Source organism: Schistocerca serialis, chromosome 1 (assembly GCF_023864345.2).
Source record: "Schistocerca serialis cubense isolate TAMUIC-IGC-003099 chromosome 1, iqSchSeri2.2, whole genome shotgun sequence".
Lineage (NCBI taxonomy): Eukaryota > Metazoa > Arthropoda > Insecta > Orthoptera > Acrididae > Schistocerca > Schistocerca serialis.
Window position 1 is genome coordinate 93,547,189 of NC_064638.1, and position 26,257 is coordinate 93,573,445.

The 26,257-nt window shown below is 38.4% G+C and overlaps 1 protein-coding gene across 1 annotated transcript in view; it reads left to right on the forward strand.

Annotated features, from left to right (window-relative positions):
- LOC126462459 (calcium-activated potassium channel slowpoke) overlaps positions 1–26,257 on the forward strand; it is a 915,336-nt gene that overhangs the window by 847,450 nt on the left and 41,629 nt on the right. The window contains exons 26-27 of the mRNA XM_050096074.1: positions 4,318–4,430; positions 4,578–4,733. Coding sequence (XP_049952031.1) covers positions 4,318–4,430; positions 4,578–4,733 — 269 coding nt within the window. The remainder of the gene's footprint in view (positions 1–4,317; positions 4,431–4,577; positions 4,734–26,257) is intronic.

Here is a 26,257-nt window from a genome sequence, read left to right on the forward strand (position 1 = left end):
CAAGCATAATTTGAGAATTTATGGATGAATTAAACCAAAACTTTTTGCTAGCAGAAAATTGCCACTCTCTAGATGACTTGTATGTTATTCAAGAGCTAACCAGAGAGTAACTTACTTAATAAAATAAAAATTAAAAAAAGATGAGAGGATACATTTTTATAACATACATAACTCCATATAAATTAAAACACTTATCTTATTAGTACACCAGCTTGTTAATTCCATTGTCATAAAATATTGCCATCTGATACTTCAACTACGAATGGATACATCCATGCACTTCCTCAAAGCACTGTGTTGCAAGAGCAGACCTTTGCATGTGGAAACAAGTGAAAATTGCTCAGAGCAAGACCTGAACTGTGCAATGGATGACCATAATGCTCCCATGCGAGACCATCCAAGTTCCATTAAGTTCTAACTGCTGTGTTGGGTCAAGCATTGTCATGAGAGGGAAAACCATGGAATGCAGCTTTCCTCAATGCTTTTTCTGTTTCAGTCTTCTTAATTACTGTAAAATTCTGCACTATCATTATTTATTGTTTGACCACATTCTAGGAAATCCATCATAAGCATGCTCTCTCTGTCCCTAAAAAACAGCTGCCTTGATATTTCTTGATGACAGTGTTTGCAAACAGTTCCTTAGTTTCCTGGTAGAACTCATGTGATTCCACTCCATACACTGTTGTTTTGTCTCACAAATCATGAAATGTGTCCAAGACTTGTCTCCTATTACATCACAATGTAGAAGTGCTTCACCATGTTCATTGTAAGCCTCAAGAAATTTCAAAGCAGCAACTGTGCAATGCTTTATGTGGTCTTCTGACAAGAGCTTTGATTCTCAAGTGGCATAAGATCTTGCATCACAACACTAAACAACAAAGTTCGTGAAATTTGAGAAATCTTCACTGAGAGACCCACAATTGTGAAACACTTGTTTTGCAAATCTTTTTGTCTATTTTCTCCACCAGTCCAACATGCTTGTCTGCTGACTTCATACTTCCTCATTAATGTTAGTGCAGCCATTATTAAACATGATGCACCATTGTCTCACTCCAGTTTCACTCATTACATTGTTTCTATACACTTACAGAGTTCCCAATAAATTTCAATTGATCTCAGGTTTCTGACAAACAAGAACCTAATAACTGATAACACTTCACAGCTTGAAGGGATTTTCTATTGCAGCGCACATTTTAAACATTCACAGTGAATGAAGCAGAGGCGACATGCTCTGCGAGCAATGAATGAAGCAGGGGCAACGTGGCCTGTGAACAATCACAACCTTGTATGTAATAAGTCAGTAGACATTCTGACATCAAGGTAGGGATGCTAGCACCATCTTTCACCATGCAGTGGCAAAACATAAGTTACTCTCTGTATAGGCCTTGTATAAAGTGATATTTTCATGTGTTTACCAGTGGCCACTTACTTTTAAATTCATTGATGTGGTTCTCTCATTAAGATAGTCTGGTCCCACTGTGCATTTTCTCTCCTGGTAAACATGTTACCTGATTATTTTTTGTACTGTGTCATATTGTTACATTTTCTACAACAAAGGATAGAAATCTTTTCTTGTAGATAATTTTCAGTGACAACCACTTCAGCTGTAATTAAAATAAAACTATTAATATTGATTCAAGCATTTACACATACATTAGTAAACTGATGTCCTATTACCTAAATGCAGAAAAGCTGCTAATTTAATAAAAGGTGTCAGTTTTTAATATTAATGTTGATACTGCTTCAGTCAGCATTAAATCCTTTTGACTATGCTCTGAAGCAGGAAATATAACTGTGTTATAGGCATTACAAAATACTTTTTGCACATTTCTGAGTGCAGGAGTATTCAACAAGCTCTCATCTGACTTTATGTAAGAGATTATGAATACCTACCAGTTCAAAAGAAAATTCCCCCTTGTTTGTGATGTTAGAGCTCCTAAACTAGATGTCACATCTCCTAAACTGTGTCTCATACAGTGATGTGTTTCTACAGGTACATTCAGTAGTGTATGTGGCTACAAAGAAGTAATAAATTAAAATGCCCTGCCTGATGCTAAAGTTTTACTGCATGGACAGCAAAAATGTAGTAAACACTAAACTTTTCTTCCTTTCATTATTTTTTGCAGGGTGTCAGTGATAAAAAGTTTCAAAATTGTTTGAAATTATACATAAAGCTTATTGGACATCACTAAGTGCTTTTGTTTTCAAACTCAGCATGAGCTGTAGTCTGGATAATTTGCACACCATGAGTTGTACAACGTCAAGACATATACAGATTCTCTAAGTTTAATACCAAACATGCTGTGTCAAATCTTAATGACAACTTTTGAAAATTTTAAATTTGGTCAGTAATTATATAAAAACTGAAAATCAATTTTTTGTTGTTTCTGGAAGCTGTTAGATAGGCAGCCTAGAACTGGATCCGGGTAACTTTTTTAGTGATTTAGTAACACAGATAAGAACATTTTTTTAGTATTGTGATACACTAAAAGTATTAATTTCAATTAATAGTCAATAGGACATTTTAACTGGTAAGATTAGGACATAATGCATTGGTCACATCCATATGTGAAAGCCCCTCTTTTGTAAGAAGTTCTCCTAGCTCTACAATAGCACATTCGACAGAATGGTTCATACAGTGTTTACCATACCACTGAAAGAGTTACACAATATTCACATTGGTGTGACAAGCATTCTCAGTGATGTGCTTGACTTCGTTATCAATCGTATAATTGAGCTTATGGTCCAAACTGTTGCTTCCACTTTCTACTGTAATTACATTGTCTCCTTTTCCAAGAATAGTTCAAAAACTGTTTTGTATTTAAATTGTTGAGTTGTCATCACCTATTGCAAACTATGAGTGTGCTTAAAACATTTGCACACAGAGCTCACACAGTCTCAGATTAGATAGTTTGCCTAAAGACCTCACTCACTGAAAGACAGTGTTCAGGGAAAATGGATTTTCTACCTGGCCGATTAACAGGGTGCTATTAGTTAAAACCAAGAGCCAGAAAATGGTTAAAGAGGAGAACACACCAGCAAAATCTTTAACTTTTCTTCCTTTTATGGGCATTATTTTATTAAAGATAACAAGAATCCTCCATAGATTTCAAGTGAAAATGGTTTTCCATCCCCCACTTGACATTGCAGACCTTGTAGGATCATTAAAGGATGAATTGTTATTGTAGAGGGCCAAAATTTACAAAATACTTTGCCAATTTTGTATGGCTTATGTAGGTCAGTCCACAAGCACTGTGGGGGGGGGAAAAAAAAAGGCATTATAATTCCATTAGACATTTGATGGAATCTGATAAAACAATGATTCTGGCCCACAGTAATGTCTTTTTGGGACTCCTTTGTTAAAGAATCTATGGAAATAAACTTGACAGACAATCTGATGAATCACGATAGTGGCTAGCCATTGGACAGTACTTGGAACCCCCATCATCTTCACGATTTGCTCTAATTGTAGATGACAGACTCTGCTGATGACTGTGGTGAGCAGTAATACAGTGGCAAACTGAGTTCTGTGGTTCCATCAGTGACGACACTGCCGCCAGGTAGTGTGGTCCATCTGTCAACTTGATTTTGATGCATGTGCATAATACCCACAGCATGTTATTCATTGCAGAATGGAGGATATCTTTGTCGGTCTTCAATGCCTGAGGAAAAGTGGCAGGTTCCAGTGTGAAATATCATGAAATGTATTGATGGCAACTGGCTTCGAGCCTGAAATTTGTTGGAGGATGAGCAGTGATGGTTTTCTCCATTACATATGAAACATTTTTACAAAACCTTCCTAACAAGCTACTTTTTCTCCTTTGTCCCATGCCAATTACTTTTTAATAGTGGGAGTTTCACTGGCAGTGTAATTTCTTTTTCTTAATGTTTTATGGAATTCTTTTTCTTTATACTATTATCAATTATGTCCAAAGTTTGGATTGTGTCTTATGCTTATCAGCAGCACTTAATATTTCACCTCCAGAAGGACAGTCTGGGAAGCAATTCTTTTCATAATTTTATAATTTTCGTAAGTGAAAGTTTCTTCTATTTCTTCTTCAGTAGGGTTATTGTACTGAAATTTCATATTACCCTCTCTCACTTTCAGTGTGCTGAATGCTCAACGATAACATTCCAAGCCTTCTAACATGTGATTTTTGTAAAATTATTAGTACAATTTTTTTTACCACAATATATGGGCCATAATATCTAAGTTGCTGAGGAGAGAGATCTTAACACATTTCATTTGTTAATTTAAATTTGCCCACTATATCAATATACACTCTGTTAAACAGATAATCTTGTTTGGATTTTTAGACATATTTCAACCAGAATGCACTGACACTCATCCGTTCACTAATAACTGGTGGTGCTACTCCTGAGTTGGAGCTTATTCTGGCAGAAGGTGCAGGCCTGAGGGGAGGTTACAGGTATTTATATGCATTACTTTTGATCTTTTCACTTCAAAATTATTGTATTCGCTAAGTAAAAATGGAAATAAATAACAAAAATTAGTGTTAAATTCTTTTCAGCACTGTATGCTAATTTAAGCTTCTTAATTATTTTCACATTTGCAGTACTGCAGACAGTTTATCAAACAGAGATAGGTGCAGAGTGGGTCAGATATCATTGTATGATGGACCTCTAGCTCAGTATGGTGAGACTGGAAAGTATGGTGACCTGTTTGTAGCTGCACTGAAGTCATATGGCATGCTTTGTATTGGGCTGTACAGGTAGGCATACTTTTAATTAGTAATTATTTTTGACATTATATGTAGTTTAGCATTTGTTGCAACTGTGTCCCATATTAGAAGCATTTTTAGTTACTTGTACCTTCTTTTTCTTGCATTAATTTTTTCTTCCATAAAATAGTGTATATTTATGATTTAACTGTTTTTTATAGTTCCATGCATCAGTCAGTAAAAATGGAACCTTTATAGGATCACCTTGTTGTTCATCTGTCAAAAGGTTTGTCAGTCTGTTTTTTTTTTTTTTTTTCCAACTGTTAAAATCCCCTTTTTTTTCAGGAATTGGTAGATGAATGAAGTTGAAATTCATGTTAGGTACTAATGTCTAGACTCCCTTGGCAATGTAAAAAGTTTAAGCTTCTAAGTCACTGCAATCAAAAGATATGGCTGCCATGTCACTTATTGTGGTACTTACAAACTCAGTCATCAAAACCTACGGGTAAAGTATTAGTATACATGTTGAGGGCCTGATGGCCTAGCAGTAAATCGTGCCAGGAAACTGAGGCATGAAGGGATCAAATCTCAATCAGATGACAGATTTTTCACTCTTTGTTGTTAAGCTAGTCATCACATCTGAACAATCTGAGGAGTCACAAGGAACAACATGGTTCAGATACAACATTAAACGGTATGTCACATTTCCCTAGTTGGATAACTGAGATGGGTTAGGGACATAATTGTTGCCAAAGTGGCATCCAATAGAAAGACCTGCACCAGGCTGCAGAGCCACGTAAAATTATCATTATTTTATCTATATATGAATATAATAGAGGGAAACATTCCACGTGGGAAAAATATATCTAAAAACAAAGATGATGTAACTTACCAAACGAAAGCGTTGGTGTGTTAATAGACACACAAATAAACACAAACACACACACAAAATTCAAGCTTTCGCAACCCACGGTTGCTTCATCAGGAAAGATGGAAGGAGAGGGAAAGACGAAAGGATGTGGGTTTTAAGGGAGAGGGTAAGGAGTCATTCCAATCCCGAGAGCAGAAAGACTTACCTTAGGGGGCAAAGGACAGGTATACACTTGCACGCACACACACATATCCATCCGCACATGTAGAGACACAAGCGGACATATGACATATGTCTGCTTGTGTCTATATATGTGCGGATGGATGTGTGTGTGTGTGTGTGTGTGTGTGTGTGTGTGTGTGTGTGTGTGTGTGTGTGTGTGTGCGAGTGTATACCTGATATTTTATCCCCCTAAGGTAAGTCTTTCCGCTCCCGGGATTGGAATAACTCCTTACCCTCTCCCTTAAAACCCACATCCTTTCGTCTTTTCCTCTCCTTCCCTCTTTCCTGATGAAGCAACCGTGAGTTGCAAAAGCTTGAATATTGTGTGTGTGTTTGTTTGTGTGTCTATCAACATACCAATTCTTTCGTTTGTTAAGTTACATCATCTTTGTTTTTAGATTTATTATCTGTATACATATATAAGTTTGTGCAGAACTCTCAGAACTCAAGCCCTATTCACAGTTGTCCAGTTTTTCACCATAATATCAGCATGCAAGACACTGCTAATTTTCATCCATACATATCAGTTTATAACTATCCTGTCATATTTACCACGTAATATATTTCTGAGCATTATTAGAGTTATGATTAAGTCTTTTTGTCCCATATCTCAGGGACTAAAATAACCATGTTTTAGTGGCAGGTACGAGCAGTGATGTTAAGTGTATTTACTGCCTTCACTCTACATTTATACTGCTAAAACCACTTCATTATGTGTAGGAGCAGGTATTCTTTATGCCACTATCATTTTCATCATTTTTTTGTTCCATTCACCAATGACGTTCAGGAAGAATGGCTGTTGGTGAACCTCTGTATGAGAACGTATTTATCTGATCTTACTGTAATGTTCATTTCACATGATATGTTAAGAAGTGGTAGTATGTTCCTTAACTCTTCCTGGAGTATATGTTCTTTAAATATTAACAGTGAACCACCCCATGATGTATAGTAACTTTTTGTAAAATATGCCGCTGAATTTGACTGGGTCCTTACATGTTGTTTTCGCACTTACTTTTTTTATTTATTTAGTCCTTCAAATCCTATAAGTATAGAATATATACAAGGATATTGGACATGGTTAGGTATTTACAAGAAAAAATACAGTTTGCATTGCAATCCTAAGTAGTAGATATTGATGTAATTTAGCAAAGATTCATACACACAACAAACATTACAGGCAACATACAAAGTAGAATATTAATAATACTAAAGGAGCTAATAACAAAATATATGACTGTTCCCTGGATCTACTTTATTGTGTATAAGTCCTACAATTTTCTGTCAATGATACTTCCCTACATACAACAAAGTCATTTTGAAATGGCCCCATGGAGGTCATCCAGTGATATCCTCCATCCAGACGTAACAAAAAATGGTTACAGTTTCCATATATATGCTAGTGGAGTCTCAAGAGCCATTAATTGGACATCTTGCAAGTGCAGAGACCACAGAAAATATGCTACAGGATCTCAGGATCTTTATGCTCATCAAATCAATATTGTAAATATAGTGAACATCACTGTCAATTGTCTTTACTTTTATTATGACCACAAGTAACCTATGAGATTACTTCCCAAACAATTGCAGAACCTGCATAACTTTTCAGAACTGGAAGAAGAAGAAATATTCCCCATGTGGAAAAATATACTATGGAAGAGAAAAGTAGAAAAGTAGACACATTTGCCAGAAGTTCAGATAATGTGCATCTTGTCACATAAAATTTCCTCTTTCAATTCAGCTGGTTTTTAAGAGTTTTAACAATAGCAGCTCGGTTATGAATGTTGGGCATAAACAATTTGTGTCCTGCAATTACTTATTCATCTAAGATATATGGGGAAGGCGGCGTGGGGGTGGGAGTCAAAGGTGCTAGACCAGTCAAGCATGTGAGAACTATTCAGAAGAAAAAATTTTCTCTTGATTTCATTGCATGCCCTCCACTCAGCTCATAATCCATTTGTAACTGTTAGTATGATCTGGAACATTAAATACACTTTTTTCATGTTTGCTGACAAGAAAATAAGACATCAGATGTACTGAGCATGAGAACAGGTAAGCATTTGTGTACATGAAATAATAGATGCACAGAATGGATTTCACATATCATATTGGCAAAAGATTATGCACATAGTGAATAACATCTTGCAGATTTTAAATTAATAACATATTTTCCAGAAATTAAGATAAAGCTAATACAACACAGAATAGAGCATTGCCCTTTGAACCAGTTGCATCCTTCAACATAAAGACCAACCCTTCTGCACCACTCATTGCAGCTCTGCCATCATGCTGCATTTATATTCAGACATGTGAAGCAGAAAGCGGCTCTATGTAAGTTGAAAGGGGATCGAGTTATAAAGTTTTGTTTGTTGTCTCATCTGATTACAGGTATCTTTTACTGTCAATGTAAGTTTGTGAGAAGTTAAATATTATTTCTGCACTTATCAGGACATCTTACAGAAATAACAAACACTTATCAGACACACTCTGTAGGCACCATATCACTGCCAAACTTTTAAAATGAATGAATTGGTAATAGACTGACAAAACAGAATCAAATCTTGTACTCTACATCTTAAAGAGTACTGTGTCAGCAGCTCTTTTGAGGTATGCCACATTAAGGAATTTTTATTTATTTATTTATTTATTCTTCTGTTGTACAATGTACATTGTATGGATGTCACCAGTGGTTGATACAATTGTTCTTTTTAAATAAAACACATAGATTCTTACATTTTTTGTAGTTATTATAATTAGTCCTATAGTATTTCCACTTATGTCATTTGTTGTGCATGTGAATGTACATATTTTCAGTCAAAAGGGCTAGAGCATGAAAGATAGTGTGAATACTGCGGTTATTGTGTGTTTCTGTGCTCCATCCATTGATCTTCTGTAGGTGAGAGGTTGTCTTTTCCTTATTTTACTTATTGCTCCATCCAGGAATTTTGATTATTGCTAAATAATACATGTCCATGGAAGTAAAGTTATATATAATGTGTTCAATGATATTATTTTGCTACCAAGGGTTATTTTAAATATCCTTATACAGTAGGACAACTGCATATTCATGTAAGAACTCTCTATATGCTTTACAGACAACTCTTATTTCATAAATGTTAATTTGGGATTGAACATGCTAATTGTTCAAATTCTGTTTGTGCTACTATCAGTAAATGCTTTAATGCCAGCTAAGACCTTTCATATATAAATTTTTATTTGAGGGACATCCACAACTGTTGTGCAGTATGTTCATGGTAAACAAATCCAATACACGTGTAAAACACGTAATGAAGTCTTGCATGACAGAAGCTGCTATACACTACCACAGTTATGGGTGCTTAGCCCCATCATCAGGAGTACCTGAATTCTAGCAGTAGTAGGACACCATGTCCAGGCCCAAAAAACTAGTAGAAAACATCTACTATAGGTGGACTATCAGATAACATCCCAGATTGTTGCTGCAAAGAACCCTGACCTTCAATTGTGGCCTGGGAAAATGCCTCTTGTCCCAAAATTGCCACCAGGAGTGCATGCAGTTGAACACTGATAACAGCATGTCTGTGTGACCCATGTGGCTATGGGAAATACTTCCTGTTCAATACAGTTTCATACTGGCACTTGATGAACAAGTCATGTGAGTGGCTTGAAGAATTACTAGCAAACAGAACATAGTATGTTATTCTGAACTGAATGAAGTCCTTAGACATAACAGTTTTCTTGAGTTTCACACAGAATTTAATGCAGATGCCTTGCTTCTCTACCTCTACCATCTCAAAATTCACAGACTGTGTGACACAACATTCTACTCAATACAGCACTGAACAATGAGTAACAGCATATGACAATGGAACTTACAGTGGTTACACATTAAAAACTGATGTGTGCAGGGATTCCAACCACATTTCACTCCAACACACTATTGATGCAAAATTAAGAATGTTCTGGAATTTTCTGGACAGATCATGTATGTTCCATAGTGTTATGATCATAAATAGCTTTAAATGTTGGCCTACATGATTCTCTCCATTTAAGGTTGGCTATCATTCTTATTGCTCCTTTTTGTAATTTGAATAACTCATTAATGTTTGGTTTGGAGGTGCCTCCCCATAAAACTATGCCCTAACTTCCTGTTGAAAAGAGTAGTACTTAGTATATCATTTTCACAATATTTCAACAATGGAAAACCCAGGATGGACTGTAACATTACTACAAAAAGGATAGTTTCTACTCACTGTGTAGCAGAGATGCTGAGTTGCATATAGTCACAACAAAAAGACAGTAAGAAATTGATCTTTCAGTCAAGAAGGCCTTCATCAGAGATAGAACTCTCTCTCTCTCTCTCTCTCTCTCTCTCTCTCTCTCTCTCTCTCTCTCTCTCTCTCTCTCATGCAAATGCAGCTCACATACGCATGACTGCAGTCTTGGCTGCTGAATTCACAGCAGCCAGAGACTGCGATCATGATGTGTGTGTGTGTGTGTTTTCTCTCTCTGACAAAGGCCTCATTGGCCAAAATCTCATTTGATGATAGTCATTCTGTTGCGCCTATCTGTGAGTTAGCATCTGCTCTATATGGTGAGTAGCAACTATCCTTTTCACAATATTTTCATAATACTGTATTTTCATAATACTGTATTTGTCCCCCCATGAACCATGGACCTTGCCGTTGGTGGGGCGGCTTGCGTGCCTCAGCGATACAGATGGCCGTATTATAGGTGCAACCACAATGGAGGGGTATCTGTTGAGAGGCCAGACAAACATGTGGTTCCTGAAGAGGGGCAGCAGCCTTTTCAGTAGTTGTAGGGGCAACAGTCTGGATGATTGACTGATCTGGCCTTGTAACATTAACCAAAACGGCCTTGCTGTGCTGGTACTGCAAATGGCTGAAAGCAAGGGAAACTACAGCTGTAATTTTTCCCAAGGACATGCAGCTTTACTGTATGATTAAATGATGATGGCGTCCTCTTGGGTAAAATATTCCGGAGGTAAAATAGTCCCCCATTCGGATCTCCGGGTGGGGACTACTCAAGAGGACGTCATTATCAGGAGAAAGAAAACTGGCATTCTGCGGATCGGAGCGTGGAATGTCAGATCCCTTAATCGGGCAGGTAGGTTAGAAAATTTAAAAAGGGAAATGGATAGGTTGAAGTTAGATGTAGTGGGAATTAGTGAAGTTCGGTGGCAGGAGGAACAAGACTTTTGGTCAGGTGATTATAGGGTTATAAATACAAAATCAAATAAGGGTAATGCAGGAGTAGGTTTAATAATGAATAATGAATAAAAAAAATAGGAGTGCGGGTTAGCTACTACAAACAGCATAGTGAACGCATTATTGTGGCCAAGATAGACACAAAGCCCATGCTTACTACAGTAGTACAAGTTTATATGCCAACTAGCTCTGCAGATGATGAAGAAATTGATGAAATGTATGACGAGATAAAAGAAATTATTCAGGTAGTGAAGGGAGATGAAAATTTAATAGTCATGGGTGACTGGAATTTGAGAGTAGGAAAAGGGAGAGAAGGAAACATAGTGGGTGAATATGGATTGGGGGAGATAAATGAAAGAGGAAGCCATCTGGTAAAATTTTGCACAGAGCATAAGTTAATTATAGCTAACACTTGGTTCAAGAATCATGAAAGAAGGTTGTATACCTGGAAGAATCCTGGAGATACTAAAAGGTATCAGATAGATTACATAATGGTAAGACAGAGATTTAGGAACCAGGTTTTAAATTGTAAGACATTTCCAGGGGCAGATGTGGATTCTGACCACAATCTATTGGTTATGAACTGCAGATTGAAGCTGAAGAAACTGCAAAAAGGCGGGAATTTAAGGAGATGGGACTTAGATAAACTGAGAGAACCAGAGGTTGTAGAGAGTTTCAGGGAGAGCATAAGGGAACAATTGACAGGAATGGGGGAAAGAAATACAGTAGAAGAAGAATGGGTAGCTCTGAGGGATGAAGTAGTGAAGGTAGCAGAGGATCAAGTAGGTAAAAAGACGAGGGCTAATAGAAATCCTTGGGTAACAGAAGAAATATTGAATTTAATTGATGAAAGGAGAAAATATAAAAATGCAGTAAATGAAGCAGGCAAAAAGGAATACAAACGTCTCAAAAATGAGATTGACAGGAAGTGCAAAATGGCTAACCAGGGATGGCTAGAGTACAAATTTAAGGATGTAGAGGCTTGTCTCACTAGGGGTAAGATAGATACTGCCTACACGAAAATTAAAGAGGCCTTTGGAGAGAAGAGAATCACTTGTATGAATATCAAGAGCTCAGATGGCAACCCAGTTCTAAGCAAAGAAAGGAAGGCAGAAAGGTGGAAGGAGTATGTAGAGGGTTTATACAAGGGCGATGTACTTGAGGACAATATTATGGAAATGGAAGAGGATGTAGATGAAGATGAAATGTGAGATAAGATACTGCGTGAAGAGTTTGACAGAGCACTGAAAGACCTGAGTCGAAACATGGCCCCGGGAGTAGACAACATTCCATTAGAACTACTGATGGCCTTGGGAGAGCCAGTCATGACAAAACTCTACCATCTGGTGAGCAAGATGTATGGGACAGGCGAAATACCCACAGACTTCAAGAAGAATATAATAATTCCAATCCCAAAGAAAGCAGGTGTTGACAGATGTGAAAATTACAGAACTATCAGTTTAATATGTCACAGCTGCAAAATACTAACGCGAATTCTTTACAGACAAATGGAAAAACTGGTAGAAGCGGACCTCGGGGAGGATCAGTTTGGATTCCGTAGAAATGTTGGAACACGTGAGGCAATACTAACCTTACGACTTATCTTAGAAGAAAGATTAAGAAAAGGCAAACCTACATTTCTAGCATTTGTAGACTTAGAGAAAGCTTTTGACAACGTTAACTGGAATACTCTCTTTCAAATTCTGAAGGTGGCAGGGGTAAAATACAGGGAGCGAAAGGCTATTTACAATTTGTACAGAAACCAGATGGCAGTTATAAGAGTCGAGGGGCATGAAAGGGAAGCAGTGGTTGGGAAAGGAGTGAGACAGGGTTGTAGCCTCTCCCCGATGTTATTCAATCTGTATATCGAGCAAGCAGTAAAGGAAACAAAAGAAAAATTCGGAGTAGGTATTAAAATTCATGGAGAAGAAGTAAAAACTTTGAGGTTTGCCGATGACATTGTATTTCTGTCAGAGACAGCAAAGGACTTGGAAGAGCAGTTGAACGGAATGGACAGTGTCTTGAAAGGAGGATATAAGATGAACATCAACAAAAGCAAAACAAGGATAATGGAATGTAGTCAAATTAAATCGGGTGATGCTGAGGGTATTAGATTAGGAAATGAGACACTTAAAGTAGTAAAGGAGTTTTGCTATTTAGGGAGTAAAATAACTGCTGATGGTCGAAGTAGAGAGGATATAAAATGTAGACTGGCAATGGCAAGGAAATTGTTTCTGAAGAAGAGAAATTTGTTAACATCGAGTATAGATTTAAGTGTCAGTAAGTCGTTTCTGAAAGTATTTGTATGGAGTGTAGCCATGTATGGAAGTGAAACATGGACGATAACCAGTTTGGACAAGAAGAGAATAGAAGCTTTCAAAATGTGGTGCTACAGAAGAATGCTGAAGATAAGGTGCGTAGATCACGTAACTAATGAGGAGGTATTGAATAGGATAGGGGAGAAGAGAAGTTTGTGGCACAACTTGACTAGAAGAAGGGATCGGTTGGTAGGACATGTTTTGAGGCATCAAGGGATCACAAATTTAGCATTGGAGGGCAGTGTGGAGGGTAAAAATCGTAGAGGGAGACCAAGAGATCAATACACTAAGCAGATTCAGAAGGATGTAGGTTGCAGTAGGTACTGGGATATGAAGAAGCTTGCACAGGATAGAGTAGCATGGAGAGCTGCATCAAACCAGTCTCAGGACTGAGGACCACAACAACAACAACTGTATTTGTGGCTTTTGGGTAGCTGAGTTTGGGCAGTACAAATGGTTTTAAGATGATTTTCTGACTTATATATTCAGTGTGTTAATCCCAGTTTATATTTTCATTGATTATTATTCCAACAAATTTAGTGTACTTGAAATTTTCAACTTTGCACCCATCTATGTGAATGTTGATGTCTTCACTGTGAAGGCTGTTTAGTTTGAAATTTAGACAAAGAATTTTAGTAATATTTTTATGCAAATTTAATTCAGTAAATCTTTGAATAGCATTATTTATTTCTAATCTGGCTTTTATTTCTATATTTTCTGTGTCTTTGTCCATGAACAATAGAATTTTGTCATCGGCTAAAGTAACTATTTTACCATAATTTAATGTTTGGGGTCTGATTTGCGTATACAATGAAAAGCAACGGGCCAAGAACTGATCCATGTGGTACATAGAAGTGCAGAGTCATTGCCTCAGATCTTATTTTCTCTTGTGTCATTTTTGTGGTTCTATATTTGTCTTATGTTTGTCAGTTTAAAATAGCATCCACTCTGCTGCTTCCCTCTTATGCTATATAGTCCTAACATTTCTACTAAAATTTGGTACTCTACACAATCAGATGCTTTTATTAGATCCATAAATACTCATACACATTGCCTTTTAGAGTCTAAGTTGGTTATAGTCATGATAGGATTTATGGCTGCATCTGTGGTGCATTTGTCTTTCTGGAAGACAAACTGGTTCTCATTGTTTAATTCATATTTCATCGTAAATGCAATTAGTCTTTGTGCATAAGCTCATTCAAATACTTTTATATAACTATAGATCTATAATGTTCTGGTCTATATTCTTTTTCCCTTTCTATGAACTGGTTTTATCAGTGCTTCTTTAAGCAATTTTAAAAAATTCCTTCAGGAATTGTGTGTTACTGAGTTGTGTAAGAGATTTCTTGAGTTCCTATATACAGTATTTAATTTCTATAGATGATAATCTATCAGTGCCATGTGATTTTGTTTGTTTTAGGTTTTTTATTATCTGTCTTGTTTCTGCTTTCACTGGAAACAACTCAGTGGTTATTTATTTGGGCTCATAAATGCTTTCAATGTGTTGTTATATTTAGTATTTGTTTTTTCTTTTAGTTTATGCCCTCCTGTGGCTAAATTAATCAACTTATAGTGCATTAGGGGGCATACATTGTTTTGTATTTTCTGTAATACTCTTTAAAGATTTCATCATTGCTAGTTTTGTAGATCCTCTGAAACATTTTTCTGTTGTTCCTAGACATCAAAATACTTTTTGTTACACAACTTCATTTTTATGGACTTTTGGAATTAGTCACTTTTACTGGGCATGTTATGTTGAGATAGTAGGAAAAGGTATTTATAAAATTTATAGTTTCAATATCCAGTAAATAATCTTTTCCAGCATTTCCCATCCTTCTTTCTCAAACTTAAATCTAAGGGCTGTAAAGTTATGTTCATTTAGGCTTCATTTTTCGCATTTCTTTGCATCTTTTCTTTTGTGGTGATACAATTTAAGCATATTTTGATTGCCTTATGGTCTGACAGCTGTTTCTGTGATTTCAGTTTTATACTGAAAGTCACATAGATTTGTGAATATGTGATCTATTTATTGATAGGTGTTTGCAGTTGTACATGTTGGATTTGAGGCTGCATTGTGTAAGCCATATATTTAAGAAGTTCACTACTGTCTCTGGAATCATGGAATGTGTGTATGTTTAGGTCACTTAGTGGTATAAGTGCACAGCTTTTGCTTAGTTTTCAGTGGAAGTGTGTATGCACCCATTTGGCGATCTGTAGAAGTTTAGGATGTAGAGTGACAAACTACTTACATTTAAAAATAAAGATACTGTAACTTACCAAACAAAAGCGTTGGTATGTTGATAGGAGACAATAAAAAACACACAAACACACACACAAATTTCAAGCTTTCGCAACCCATGGTTGCTTCATCAGGAAAGAGGGAAGGAGAGGGAAAGACGAAAGGATGTGGGTTTTAAGCTAGAGGGTAAGGAGTCATTCCAACCCTGGGAGCGGAAAGACTTACCTTAGGTGGAAAAAGGGACAGGTATACACTCGCACACACACACATATCCATCCACACATATACAGACACAAGCAGACATATGTAATTGTGTATGTATATGTGCAGATGGATGTGTGTGTGTGTGTGCGAGTGTATACCTGTCCCTTTTTCAGTGTCTATCACTTTCATGTATATATTTAATTAACTGTCCAGCTCCTTCTGCCAGCCGACATGACTTCCAATCATTAGAATCCACATCTGTTCTCCCAAAAAGAGTTCCTTTGTATACTTTATGATACCTCTCCAATTTTTCATAACCTCTTTTGCCTAAACAACTTTTTATATACCTCCAGTTTGAATCATGGTTTTGGTTCCTTCTGATTTTGTTGCACATCACCCTATTAATTTTCTCAGTATGTATACCCTTCATATATCTGGTTTTAAACACTTTTTTCCTCATCTGATTAAACTTTTTATACCTGCACCCAATGGTATCCTTGACAATGCATCTGCACAACATTGTCTAAACCTTTAATATATTTAATTTCATAATTAAATAGTTGCAAATATATTCCCCATCTGGTAAGTCTCTTGCGATATAGTCTACATTCCTGTAGGTAGTGTAATGTGAGGTGCCATATCCCAGATTGCACGGCCCCTCCTGCCAGAGGGTCGAGCCCTCCCTTAGGCATGGGGGTGTGTGTGTTGTTCTTAGCATAAGTTAGTTTAAGTAGTGTGTAAATTGAGGGACCAATGACCTCAGCAGTTTGGTCCCTTAGGTATTCACACAGCTTAGTGCTTTGTGGTCTGAATATACAATTATTCTATGACCCAACAAATAGGTTCTGAATTTAATAAATGCCCAGTAAACAGCTGACAATTCCTTCTCTGTAACTGCATAAAATTTCTCATGTTTTAACAGCATTCTACTTGCAAAGACAGTTGTGTCATGTGTGATTTCCCCATTAACTTCATTTCCTGTAATAGTTCTGCTCCCAAACCGTAATGCGTCTTATTTGTGTGTAACAAAATGATAGGCAAAAATCTGGTCTGTGTAACAAATTTTGATTATTCGATTCTTTCTTAAGTTTTCAAACACTTTCTGACATTCTTGGGTTCAAATCCAATTAGTCTTCTTTATAAATAAATTGCTTAAACAGGATGCATTCAAACATTGTCCACTCATAAATTATCAATAAAATCCATGTATAAAAACAAAGATGAGGTGACTTACCGAACGAAAGCGCTGGCAGGTCGATAGACACACAAACAAACACAAACATACACACAAAATTCAAGCTTTCGCAACAAACTGTTGCCTCATCAGGAAAGAGGGAAGGAGAGGGGAAGACGAAAGGAAGTGGGTTTTAAGGGAGAGGGTAAGGAGTCATTCCAATCCCGGGAGCGGAAAGACTTACCTTAGGGGGAAAAAAGGACAGGTATACACTCGCACACACGCACATATCCATCCACACATACAGACACAAGCAGACATAAATATGTCTGTGTGACTTAGCCTGCTGCGCCAGGCGTGTGACGTAGCCAGGGCTGTACAGTGAGCGCCACGCAAGGCGGGTGACCTTGAGTGTGCGAGAGAGAGCAACACGCTCCCTAGTTTTACTAGGAGCGTGTTGCTGGAAAATCATATGTTAGTGACGTCACTTCCGGTGATAACTGGCGCTTGACGTCTTATCAGCGGCCACATCCGCTCCCAAGGCAGCTGCAGGCTCATTTGACTCGAGGCAGCCGCACCGAGCACACAGCCATGCCGTACCGCAGGAGAGGCTATAGAAGAAGGAGCAGACTTCCAGTCTACAAGACAGTGGACACCCTCAGTTTTGTTCCTAACAATGTTTCTCAAGAGGAACTACTGACTGGACCTATCACATTTGTTGGATGCAAGATTAACTTTTCATGTACTACTACAGAAGTTGTTCCTGGTAATGCATGGTTAACACTTGCCATAGTACGAGGTAGTGATAAAGCATTACAAGGATTGGAATCGTATTATGACAGAGACATTATTTCTTATCGCACTTTCTCTATTGGTGTACAAGGTGATAGGAATTATGGAACAGCTGTTGTACATACTGACAAACCATTTTCATTGTATACTAGGAACAGAAGACGTGTTAATGCCAATGAAAGAATCACTGTTTGGGCCAAGATTGATGGTGTTTCAGCAAGTTATATTAAAGTACAAGGTGACATTACTGTATATTATCATTCCTAATAAATATGTCTGCTTGTGTCTGTATGTGTGGATGGATATGTGCGTGTGTGCGAGTGTATACCTGTCCTTTTTTCCCCCTAAGGTAAGTCTTTCCGCTCCCGGGATTGGAATGACTCCTTACCCTCTCCCTTAAAACCCACTTCCTTTCGTCTTCCCCTCTCCTTCCCTCTTTCCTGATGAGGCAACAGTTTGTTGCGAAAGCTTGAATTTTGTGTGTATGTTTGTGTTTGTTTGTATGTCTATCGACCTGCCAGCGCTTTCATTCGGTAAGTCACCTCATCTTTGTTTTTATATATAATTTTTCCCACGTGGAATGTTTCCCTCTATTATATCAATAAAGTCCATAAACAGACTTCTACTATGTGGTGATGGAAAATCTGAGATTACTTTAATTTTATCAGGCTCTGTCAAGATTCCTTTCCCAGCAATTACATGACCTAAGAATTTTAGTTCAGGGACAGCAAATTTACATTTTTTGAGTTTCAGGGTCATACCTCATTCTCTGTATTTTTTGCACACCTGTTTCAACAACTTCAAATGTTCTTCCTAACTTTGTCCAGTTACTAAAACATCGTCCACAAAAATAGTAAGTTTTTCTACCAATTCTGGCCAAGTACATAATCTAATGCTCTTAAAAACTCAGTATAGATGAGTTCAGACCAAAAGGTACTACACAGCATCGCAAACATCTACCACTGTAAAAAGAGGCAGTATATTTACAAGATTCAGGAGCTGAAGATACCTGATGAATCTGGAAGTTAACTCCAAACTAGACATAATCTGAATATTTTTAAATTTGTGTAAAAGTTCATCAGTGTTTTCAGATAGATCTGTTTCTCTGTACAAATACTTGTTCAAATGCCTAGAATCACAAACCAGTGCCATTCCTCCATCTCTTTTGGAAGCAATGACTAATGGGTTATTAATTTGGGCTAACACTTCTCTCAGTGATGTCACAAACTTCCATCTTACGCAATTCTTTCTCAACTGCAGGTCTCTTAGCTACAGGTACACAATATGATTTTGTAAAGAATGGTTGATGTGGTTTTAGCTGTAAAGTACACTGATATTCTCTCACTCTGCCTGGAATATTACTAAACACATCACTATAAACCCATAAAAAAAGATTCAAATGCGTCTTTTTGATTATCAGTTAACCCTTTTGCTTCTGAAATCTTAGTGTCTACAAGTTCTTTAAATTCTGCTTCATTTGTGTCTAATCCTAGAATATCTTTGACTACAAATCCACTGTCTTTTTAACACTGTGTTCTATTTATTTTCTCCTCCTCATAATATATAGTTAACTTTATTAAAATCAGTACAAATATAGTCTCCATCAACTGCATTGATAATCAATTTCTGGCCTCCCCAATCAAAACCTGCTTTCACACTAATTATCCATGTCATGCCAAGAATAAGACCTTCACAGAGAGCTTAAATTATTAAATATCCATGCATAAAAGTCCCTCCCTCAATTGTAAAAGTCATTAAAGCCTGACTTTTAACCACTTTACTATGTTTCCCAGTTGCACCTTTAATCCATACTCCAATTACAGGTAATTCTACATAGTCCTCATTATGGTTTATTTTTTTATCTGAGGATTTTGATACTCCAGAGATTTGACTGCCTGTGTCAGCAAGGCACCTGCCTTCCCATGATCCTGTTCTGACCTTAATGAACAGACAACAAACTTCAGTACATTTATAATCCTAACATCCTCATATGACAGGTCATCTTCTATCTCTTCAAAAAAAGCCTCTAAAATCATTGTTGCTCTTACCACTTTCATTGCCATGACACACTTTCATTAAACTAATATAACAATGAAAGTAAATCAATTATTGACAACTCCTTCTCACCCCATCCTGTAAGTCTCCCCTGACCCAGGGTTCTCGTTGACTTTTCTGAACTGTACCCCTTTCCCTAAACCTCTCCAGTCCTTTTCCTTCACCCCTGTTCCTACCCCTTCTATCAGAAGAAGGAGCCACTGGTTGCGAAAGCTTGTAAAAGTTAAACCCTTTTGTGTGTGTGTGTGTGTGTGTGTGTGTGTGTGTGTTGTGTGTGTGTGTGTGTGTGTGTGTGTGTGTGTGTGTTTTGTGCTGCTGCTATTTGGTGAGTACACATTATATTTTCATTAAACTAACATGGATATCTCCGGGCGGGGACTACTCAAGTGGACGTCGTTATCAGGAGAAAGAAAACTGGCATTCTACGGATCGGAGCATGGAACGTCAGATCCCTTAACCGGGCAGGTAGGTTAGAAAATTTAAAAAGGGAAATGGATAGGTTGAAGTTAGATATAGTGGGAATTAGTGAAGTTCGGTGGCAGGAGGAACAAGACTTTTGGTCAGGTGAATACAGGGTTATAAATACAAAATCAAATAGGGGTAATGCAGGAGTAGGTTTAATAGTGAATAAAAAAATAGGAGTGTGGATAAGCTACTACCAACAGCATAGTGAACGCATTATTGTGGCCAAGATAGACACGAAGCCCATGCCTACTATAGTAGTACAAGTTTATATGCCAACTAGCTCTGCAGATGATGAAGAAATTGATGAAATGTATGATGAGATAAAATAAATTATTCAGGTAGCGAAGGGAGACGAAAATTTAATAATCATGGGTGACTGGAATTTGAGAGTAGGAAAAGGGAGAGAAGGAAACATAGTGGGTGAATATGGATTGGGGGAGATAAATGAAAGAGGAAGCCGTCTGGTAGAATTTTGCACAGAGCATAAGTTAATTATAGCTAACACTTGGTTCAAGAATCATAAAAGAAGGTTGTATACATGGAAGAATCCTGGAGATACTAGAAGGTATCAGATAGATTATATAATGGTAAGACAGAGATTTAGGAACCAGGTTTTAAATTGTAAGACATTTCCAGGGGCAGATGTGGACTCTGACCACAATCTATTGGTAATGAACTGTAGATTAAAACTGAAGAAACTGCAAAAAGGTGGGAATTTAAGGAGATCGGGCCTGGATAATCTGACTAAACCAGAGGTTGTACAGAGTTTCAGGGAAAGCATAAGGGAACAATTGACAGGAATGGGGAAAAGAAATAGAGTAGAAGAAGAATGGGTAGCTCTGAGGGATGAAGTAGTGAAGGTAGCAGAGGATAAAGTAGGTAAAAAGACGAGGGCTAGTAGAAATCCTTGGGTAACAGAAGAAATATTGAATTTAATCGATGAAAGGAGAAAATATAAAAACACAGTAAATGAAGCAGGCAAAAGGGAATACAAACGTCTCAAAAATGAGATTGACAGGAAGTGCAAAATGGCTAAGCAGGGATGGCTAAAAGACAAATGTAAGGATGTAGAGGCTTATCTCACTAGGGGTAAGATAGATACTGACTACAGGAAAATTAAAGAGAGCTTTGGAGAAAAGAGAGCTACTTGCATGAATATCAAGAGCTCAGATGGCAACCCAGTTCTAAGTAAAGAAGGGAAAGCAGAAAGGTGGAAGGAGTATATAGAGGGTCTATACAAGGGCGATGTACTTGAGGACAATATTATGGAAATGGAAGAGGATGTAGATGAAGATGAAATGGGAGATACGATACTGCGTGAAGAGTTTGACAGAGCACTGAAAGACCTGAGTCGAAACAAGGCCTCGAGAGTAGACAACATTCCATTAGAACTACTGACGGTCTTGGGAGAGCCAGTCCTAACAAAACTCTACCATCTGGTGATCAAGATGTATGAGACAGGGGAAATACCCTCAGACTTCAAGAAGAATATAATAATTCCAATCGCAAAGAAAGCAGGTGTTGACAGATGTGAAAATTACCGAACTATCAGTTTAATAAGTCACAGCTGCAAAATACTAACGCGAATTCTTTACAGACGAATGGAAAAACTGGTAGAAGCCGACCTCGGGGAAGACCAGTTTGGATTCTGTAGAAACATTGGAACATGTGAGGCAATACTTTCTCTACGACTTATCTTAGCAAATAGATTAAGAAAAGGCAAACCTACATTTCTGGCATTTGTAGACTTGGAGAAAGCTTTTACAATGTTGAGTGGAATACTCTCTTTCAAATTCTAAAGGTGGCAGGGGTAAAATACAGGGAGTGAAAGGCTATTTTCAATATGTACAGAAACCAGATGGCAGTTATAAGAGTCGAGGGGCTTGAAAGGGAAGCAGCGGTTGGGAAGGGAGTGATACAGGGTTGTAGTCTGCCCCCTATGTTATTCAATCTGTATATCGAACAAGCAGTAAAGAAAACAAAAGAAAAATTTGGAGTAGGTATTAAAGTCCATGGAGAAGAAATAAAAACGTTGAGGTTCACTGATGACATCGTAATTCTGTCAGAGACAGCAAAGGACTTAGAAGAGCAGTTGAACGGAATGGACAGTGTCTTGAAAGGACGATATAAGATGAACATCAACAAAAGCAAAACAAGCATAATGGAATGTAGTCAAATTAAGGCGGGTGATACTGAGGGAATTAGATTAGGAAATGAGACACTTAAAGTAGTAATGGAGTTTTGCTATTTATGGAGCAAAATAACTGATGATGTCAAAGTAGAGAGGATATAAAATGTAGACTGGCAATGGCAAGGAAAGCGTTTCTGAAGAAGAGAAATTTGTTAACATCAAGTAGAGATTTAAATGTCAGGAAGTCGTTTCTGAAAGTATTTGTACGGAGTGTAGCCATGTATGGAAGTGAAACATGGATGATAAATAGTTTCGACAAGAAGAGAATAGAAGCTTTCAAAATGTGGTGCTACAGAAGAATGCTGAAGATTGGATGGGTAGATCACATAACCAATGAGGAGGTATTGAATAGAATTGGGGAGAAGAGGAGTTTGTGGCACAACTTGACAAGAAGAAGGGACCGGTTGGTAGGACATGTTCTGAGGCATCAAGGGATCACAAATTTAGCATTGGAGGGCAGCGTGGAAGGTAAAAATCGTAGAGGGAGACCTAGAGATGAATACACTAAGCAGATTTAGAAGGATGTAGGTTGCAGTAAGTACTGGGAGATGAAGAAGCTTGCACAGGATAGTGTAGTATGGAGAGCTGCATCAAACCAGTCATAGGACTGAAGACAACAACAACAACAACAACAACAACAACAACATTCATATCATTGTCACTGTCACTCAGAATTTCATCAATCCATATGCACTTACTTGTTTCACTTGGAACAGCACTGTGGTACTTGTCTTTAAGTTGTTTTACAATAATGTGTTTAATTTTATGCTACCAGTATGAATACAAAGTTAAACACAGATTTTTTTATCATTATTCTAAAGCTTTCATCTTTCTCACTAGCATCACTATTTAACCACATATTATATAAAAAGGATTCATTCTCATTCATAACATTAAACAGCTGACTGTCACTGTTACAACCAGTAACAGAATTAGTATGATCATCTATACATGCCTCCTTACTAGTAATTAAATCGAGAGCTTTATTTGGTGTGTTATAGTCATTAATTTCACTTTATCATTTAAGAGCATCATAGCTACTAATGCACATTTCTATACTAATACCTAAAGCCTCCAATTCTTCTTTAAAACAAACAAAATACTTTTCTTCCTCATTAATATTCTCATCATCATCACTTACCTTCAATTTATTATATTCAAAAAATACCATAAACATCATTAATATGATCTGAAAAATTACCAATATCACGACTCCCTACTTTACTACCGTTTAAGGACTGTAATATAACATGGCAAATATGTTTTTTGTTGGTGAAGTTTGGGATGTGTATTGTTGCTTAACACAAGAGAAAAAATGTACCACATCACATTACAGATATCCTCCATCAAATAAATAGTACGTATCTTGTGTAATCCGGGGTGCTGCTTCTTAATGCTGCCATAGATTCATTTTGATGTTACTGCATTGCCACATGGGAATCATGCAATGGTAGAAATAAGTTCCAATGTTTCTTGTTCACAAAGAGTTTTATTTTTCATGCTAGAACTTCAGTGGTACACTATATGCGTAAAATTGATTTAAAACTGCCTCATGACTGACATAAGACTGACTATGACTGCGTACAAATCACTTCTATTTACATAAGACTCAAACTAGCTTCTTTTATGAAGGTGTAAAACTGTATAATAAACTGCCACAGAAAATAAAAGAAACAGATAACATTTACCACTTTAGGAAAAATCTTTAATTGTTTTTGCAGGAACACTGCTTTTACACTATAAGTGAATTTCATAGTACAAAATGATTGTAAATAACTTTTGTTGCGCAATATTTAAGCATGTGTAATGTTTTGATAAGGAGCAAAAATGATTGTAAGTAACTCATATGTCACAATGTTTAACTACATATAACAACAAACTGTATAAATAGATGAACGTACACAAACTGACAACATTCATATATTTAAAAATGTCCATGGATGGCTAAATAAATAAAAAAAATAAAAATAAAAATAAAAAAGCATGATTTGGATAAATTATGGTCATTGTTACTGTTGTAACACGATTCACATTTCCATTGCACTTCACATAGTGTAGACCGGGAACTGTCTGCTAAGCGTGCCCGATGTGAACTGAACTGGGCATGGCCCGTGCCGCCTGAGTTGTTGTTCCGCTGGCAGAGGACTTGGATGAATTCTCACGTGCCCTCTGGTGGACGGGACTTTACTTACGGCAACTACTGTCCGTGATGCGCTGTGCTGATGTGCGCCTCCCACGATCTTTCTGGTGGCTACTGCACTCCTCCTCCTTCAGGGAGCGAAGCCACTGTGATCCACTCCATCGGAAGGTGGAGCATTGTGCCGTAGCGATGACCTCCACGTCCATTGGAAGGCTGAAGTTGGGGGGATCTGCCAACCCTCGAGCCAGAACCTTCGAATACGGCTGGAACTGACCCACACAAAGAGGCCCCCGTCGTCCCACCACTGGAGCCCGGGACAGAACGGGCGACAAGCCGTCGAACTCCAGATCCCGGTCCACCTCAGAAGGGGCAAGACCCAGTGGTGCGGATGATGGGGAAGGGAACCAGCCTCCTGAGAAACTGGGCCCGCGAGGGGGGCCTGCTCTCGCCAGGGCATCTCTAACAATGGCGATGCCGGTGCTAGAGCTACTGGAGGCTGCCAAGGCTGAGAACCATCGCAGTGTGGCGGGGTCACAGGTGGGAGGGGTGGTAGCGTCCCCTGAGAAAACAACACAGGTGCTGGCAAGGGGAAGCCGGCGCCCGATGAGTCGGAGGATGGGTGCCCAAACGTGGACGTAGCTGATTTTGGTGACGACGTACCTCCCGGTCCCCCACCTGCAAAGTATAGAGCCAGCGGCCATTGCAGCGCAGGACCACTGCCGGTATCCAATGTGGATTGCGACCAAACCCACGTGCCTAGACCGACATACCCGGTGGAAAGCCGGGTACTACATTTTGCAAAGACTGGCGAGGACCAGGCCAGAGGAGGTGCAGCAGAGTCCTAGGTTGGTGCCCATGGAGGAGCTCTGTGGGGCTGCGTTCCCCCATTGGTGTGGTCTGGTATGCCATCAGGAAAAACGTCAACACCTCCTCTACAGGAAATTCGTGTACATACTTTTCATCTGCATCTTAAATGTGTGCACCATGCACTCGGCTTCCCCATTCGATTGTGGATGAAAGGGGGGAGAGCAAACGTGCCGAATACCGAAGCGCCTAAAAAAATCCTGGAAGGTCTGTGAAAGAAACTGCGGTCTATTGTCCGATACCAGGTTGACTGGCAGACCTTCCACAGAAAAGATTTTCGCTAGTGCCTGGATGGCAACTTCTGAAGTGGTTGAGGAGCAGCGAACCCCATATGGGAATCGGGAATAAGCATCAATGACAATGAGCCAAAAGCCATTGAGAAATGGGCTTGCAAAATCTATGTGAACCCGTTCCCATGCCTGGGTTGCAGGCAGCCATCAAGAGAATGCTGACCTGCGAGACGCCTGTTGGCTCGCACAATGGGAACAGGCGGCCACCAAGTGCTCAATTTCTCTGTCAATACAGGGCCAGTACACATGTCTGCGAGCCAAGGTTTTAGTACGGGAAACACCCCAGTGCCCCTCATGTAATAACGTGAGGACCTCCCTTCGCAAACTTGCAGGAGCAACCATGCAAGGAGCTGTATCATCGGTAGCCAGAAGGAGAACTCCTTCCAAGACTGAGAGGCAGTCTCGTAGAACAAAATAATTACAAAGAGGGTCCGAGGCCCAGCCTGGAGGTCGGGACGACCATCCCTGCTGAACGAGGCGAACTACTTTCCGGAGAACCGGGTGAGCTGCCGTTTCCCTGGCGACTCGAGAGCTAGTGATTGGGAA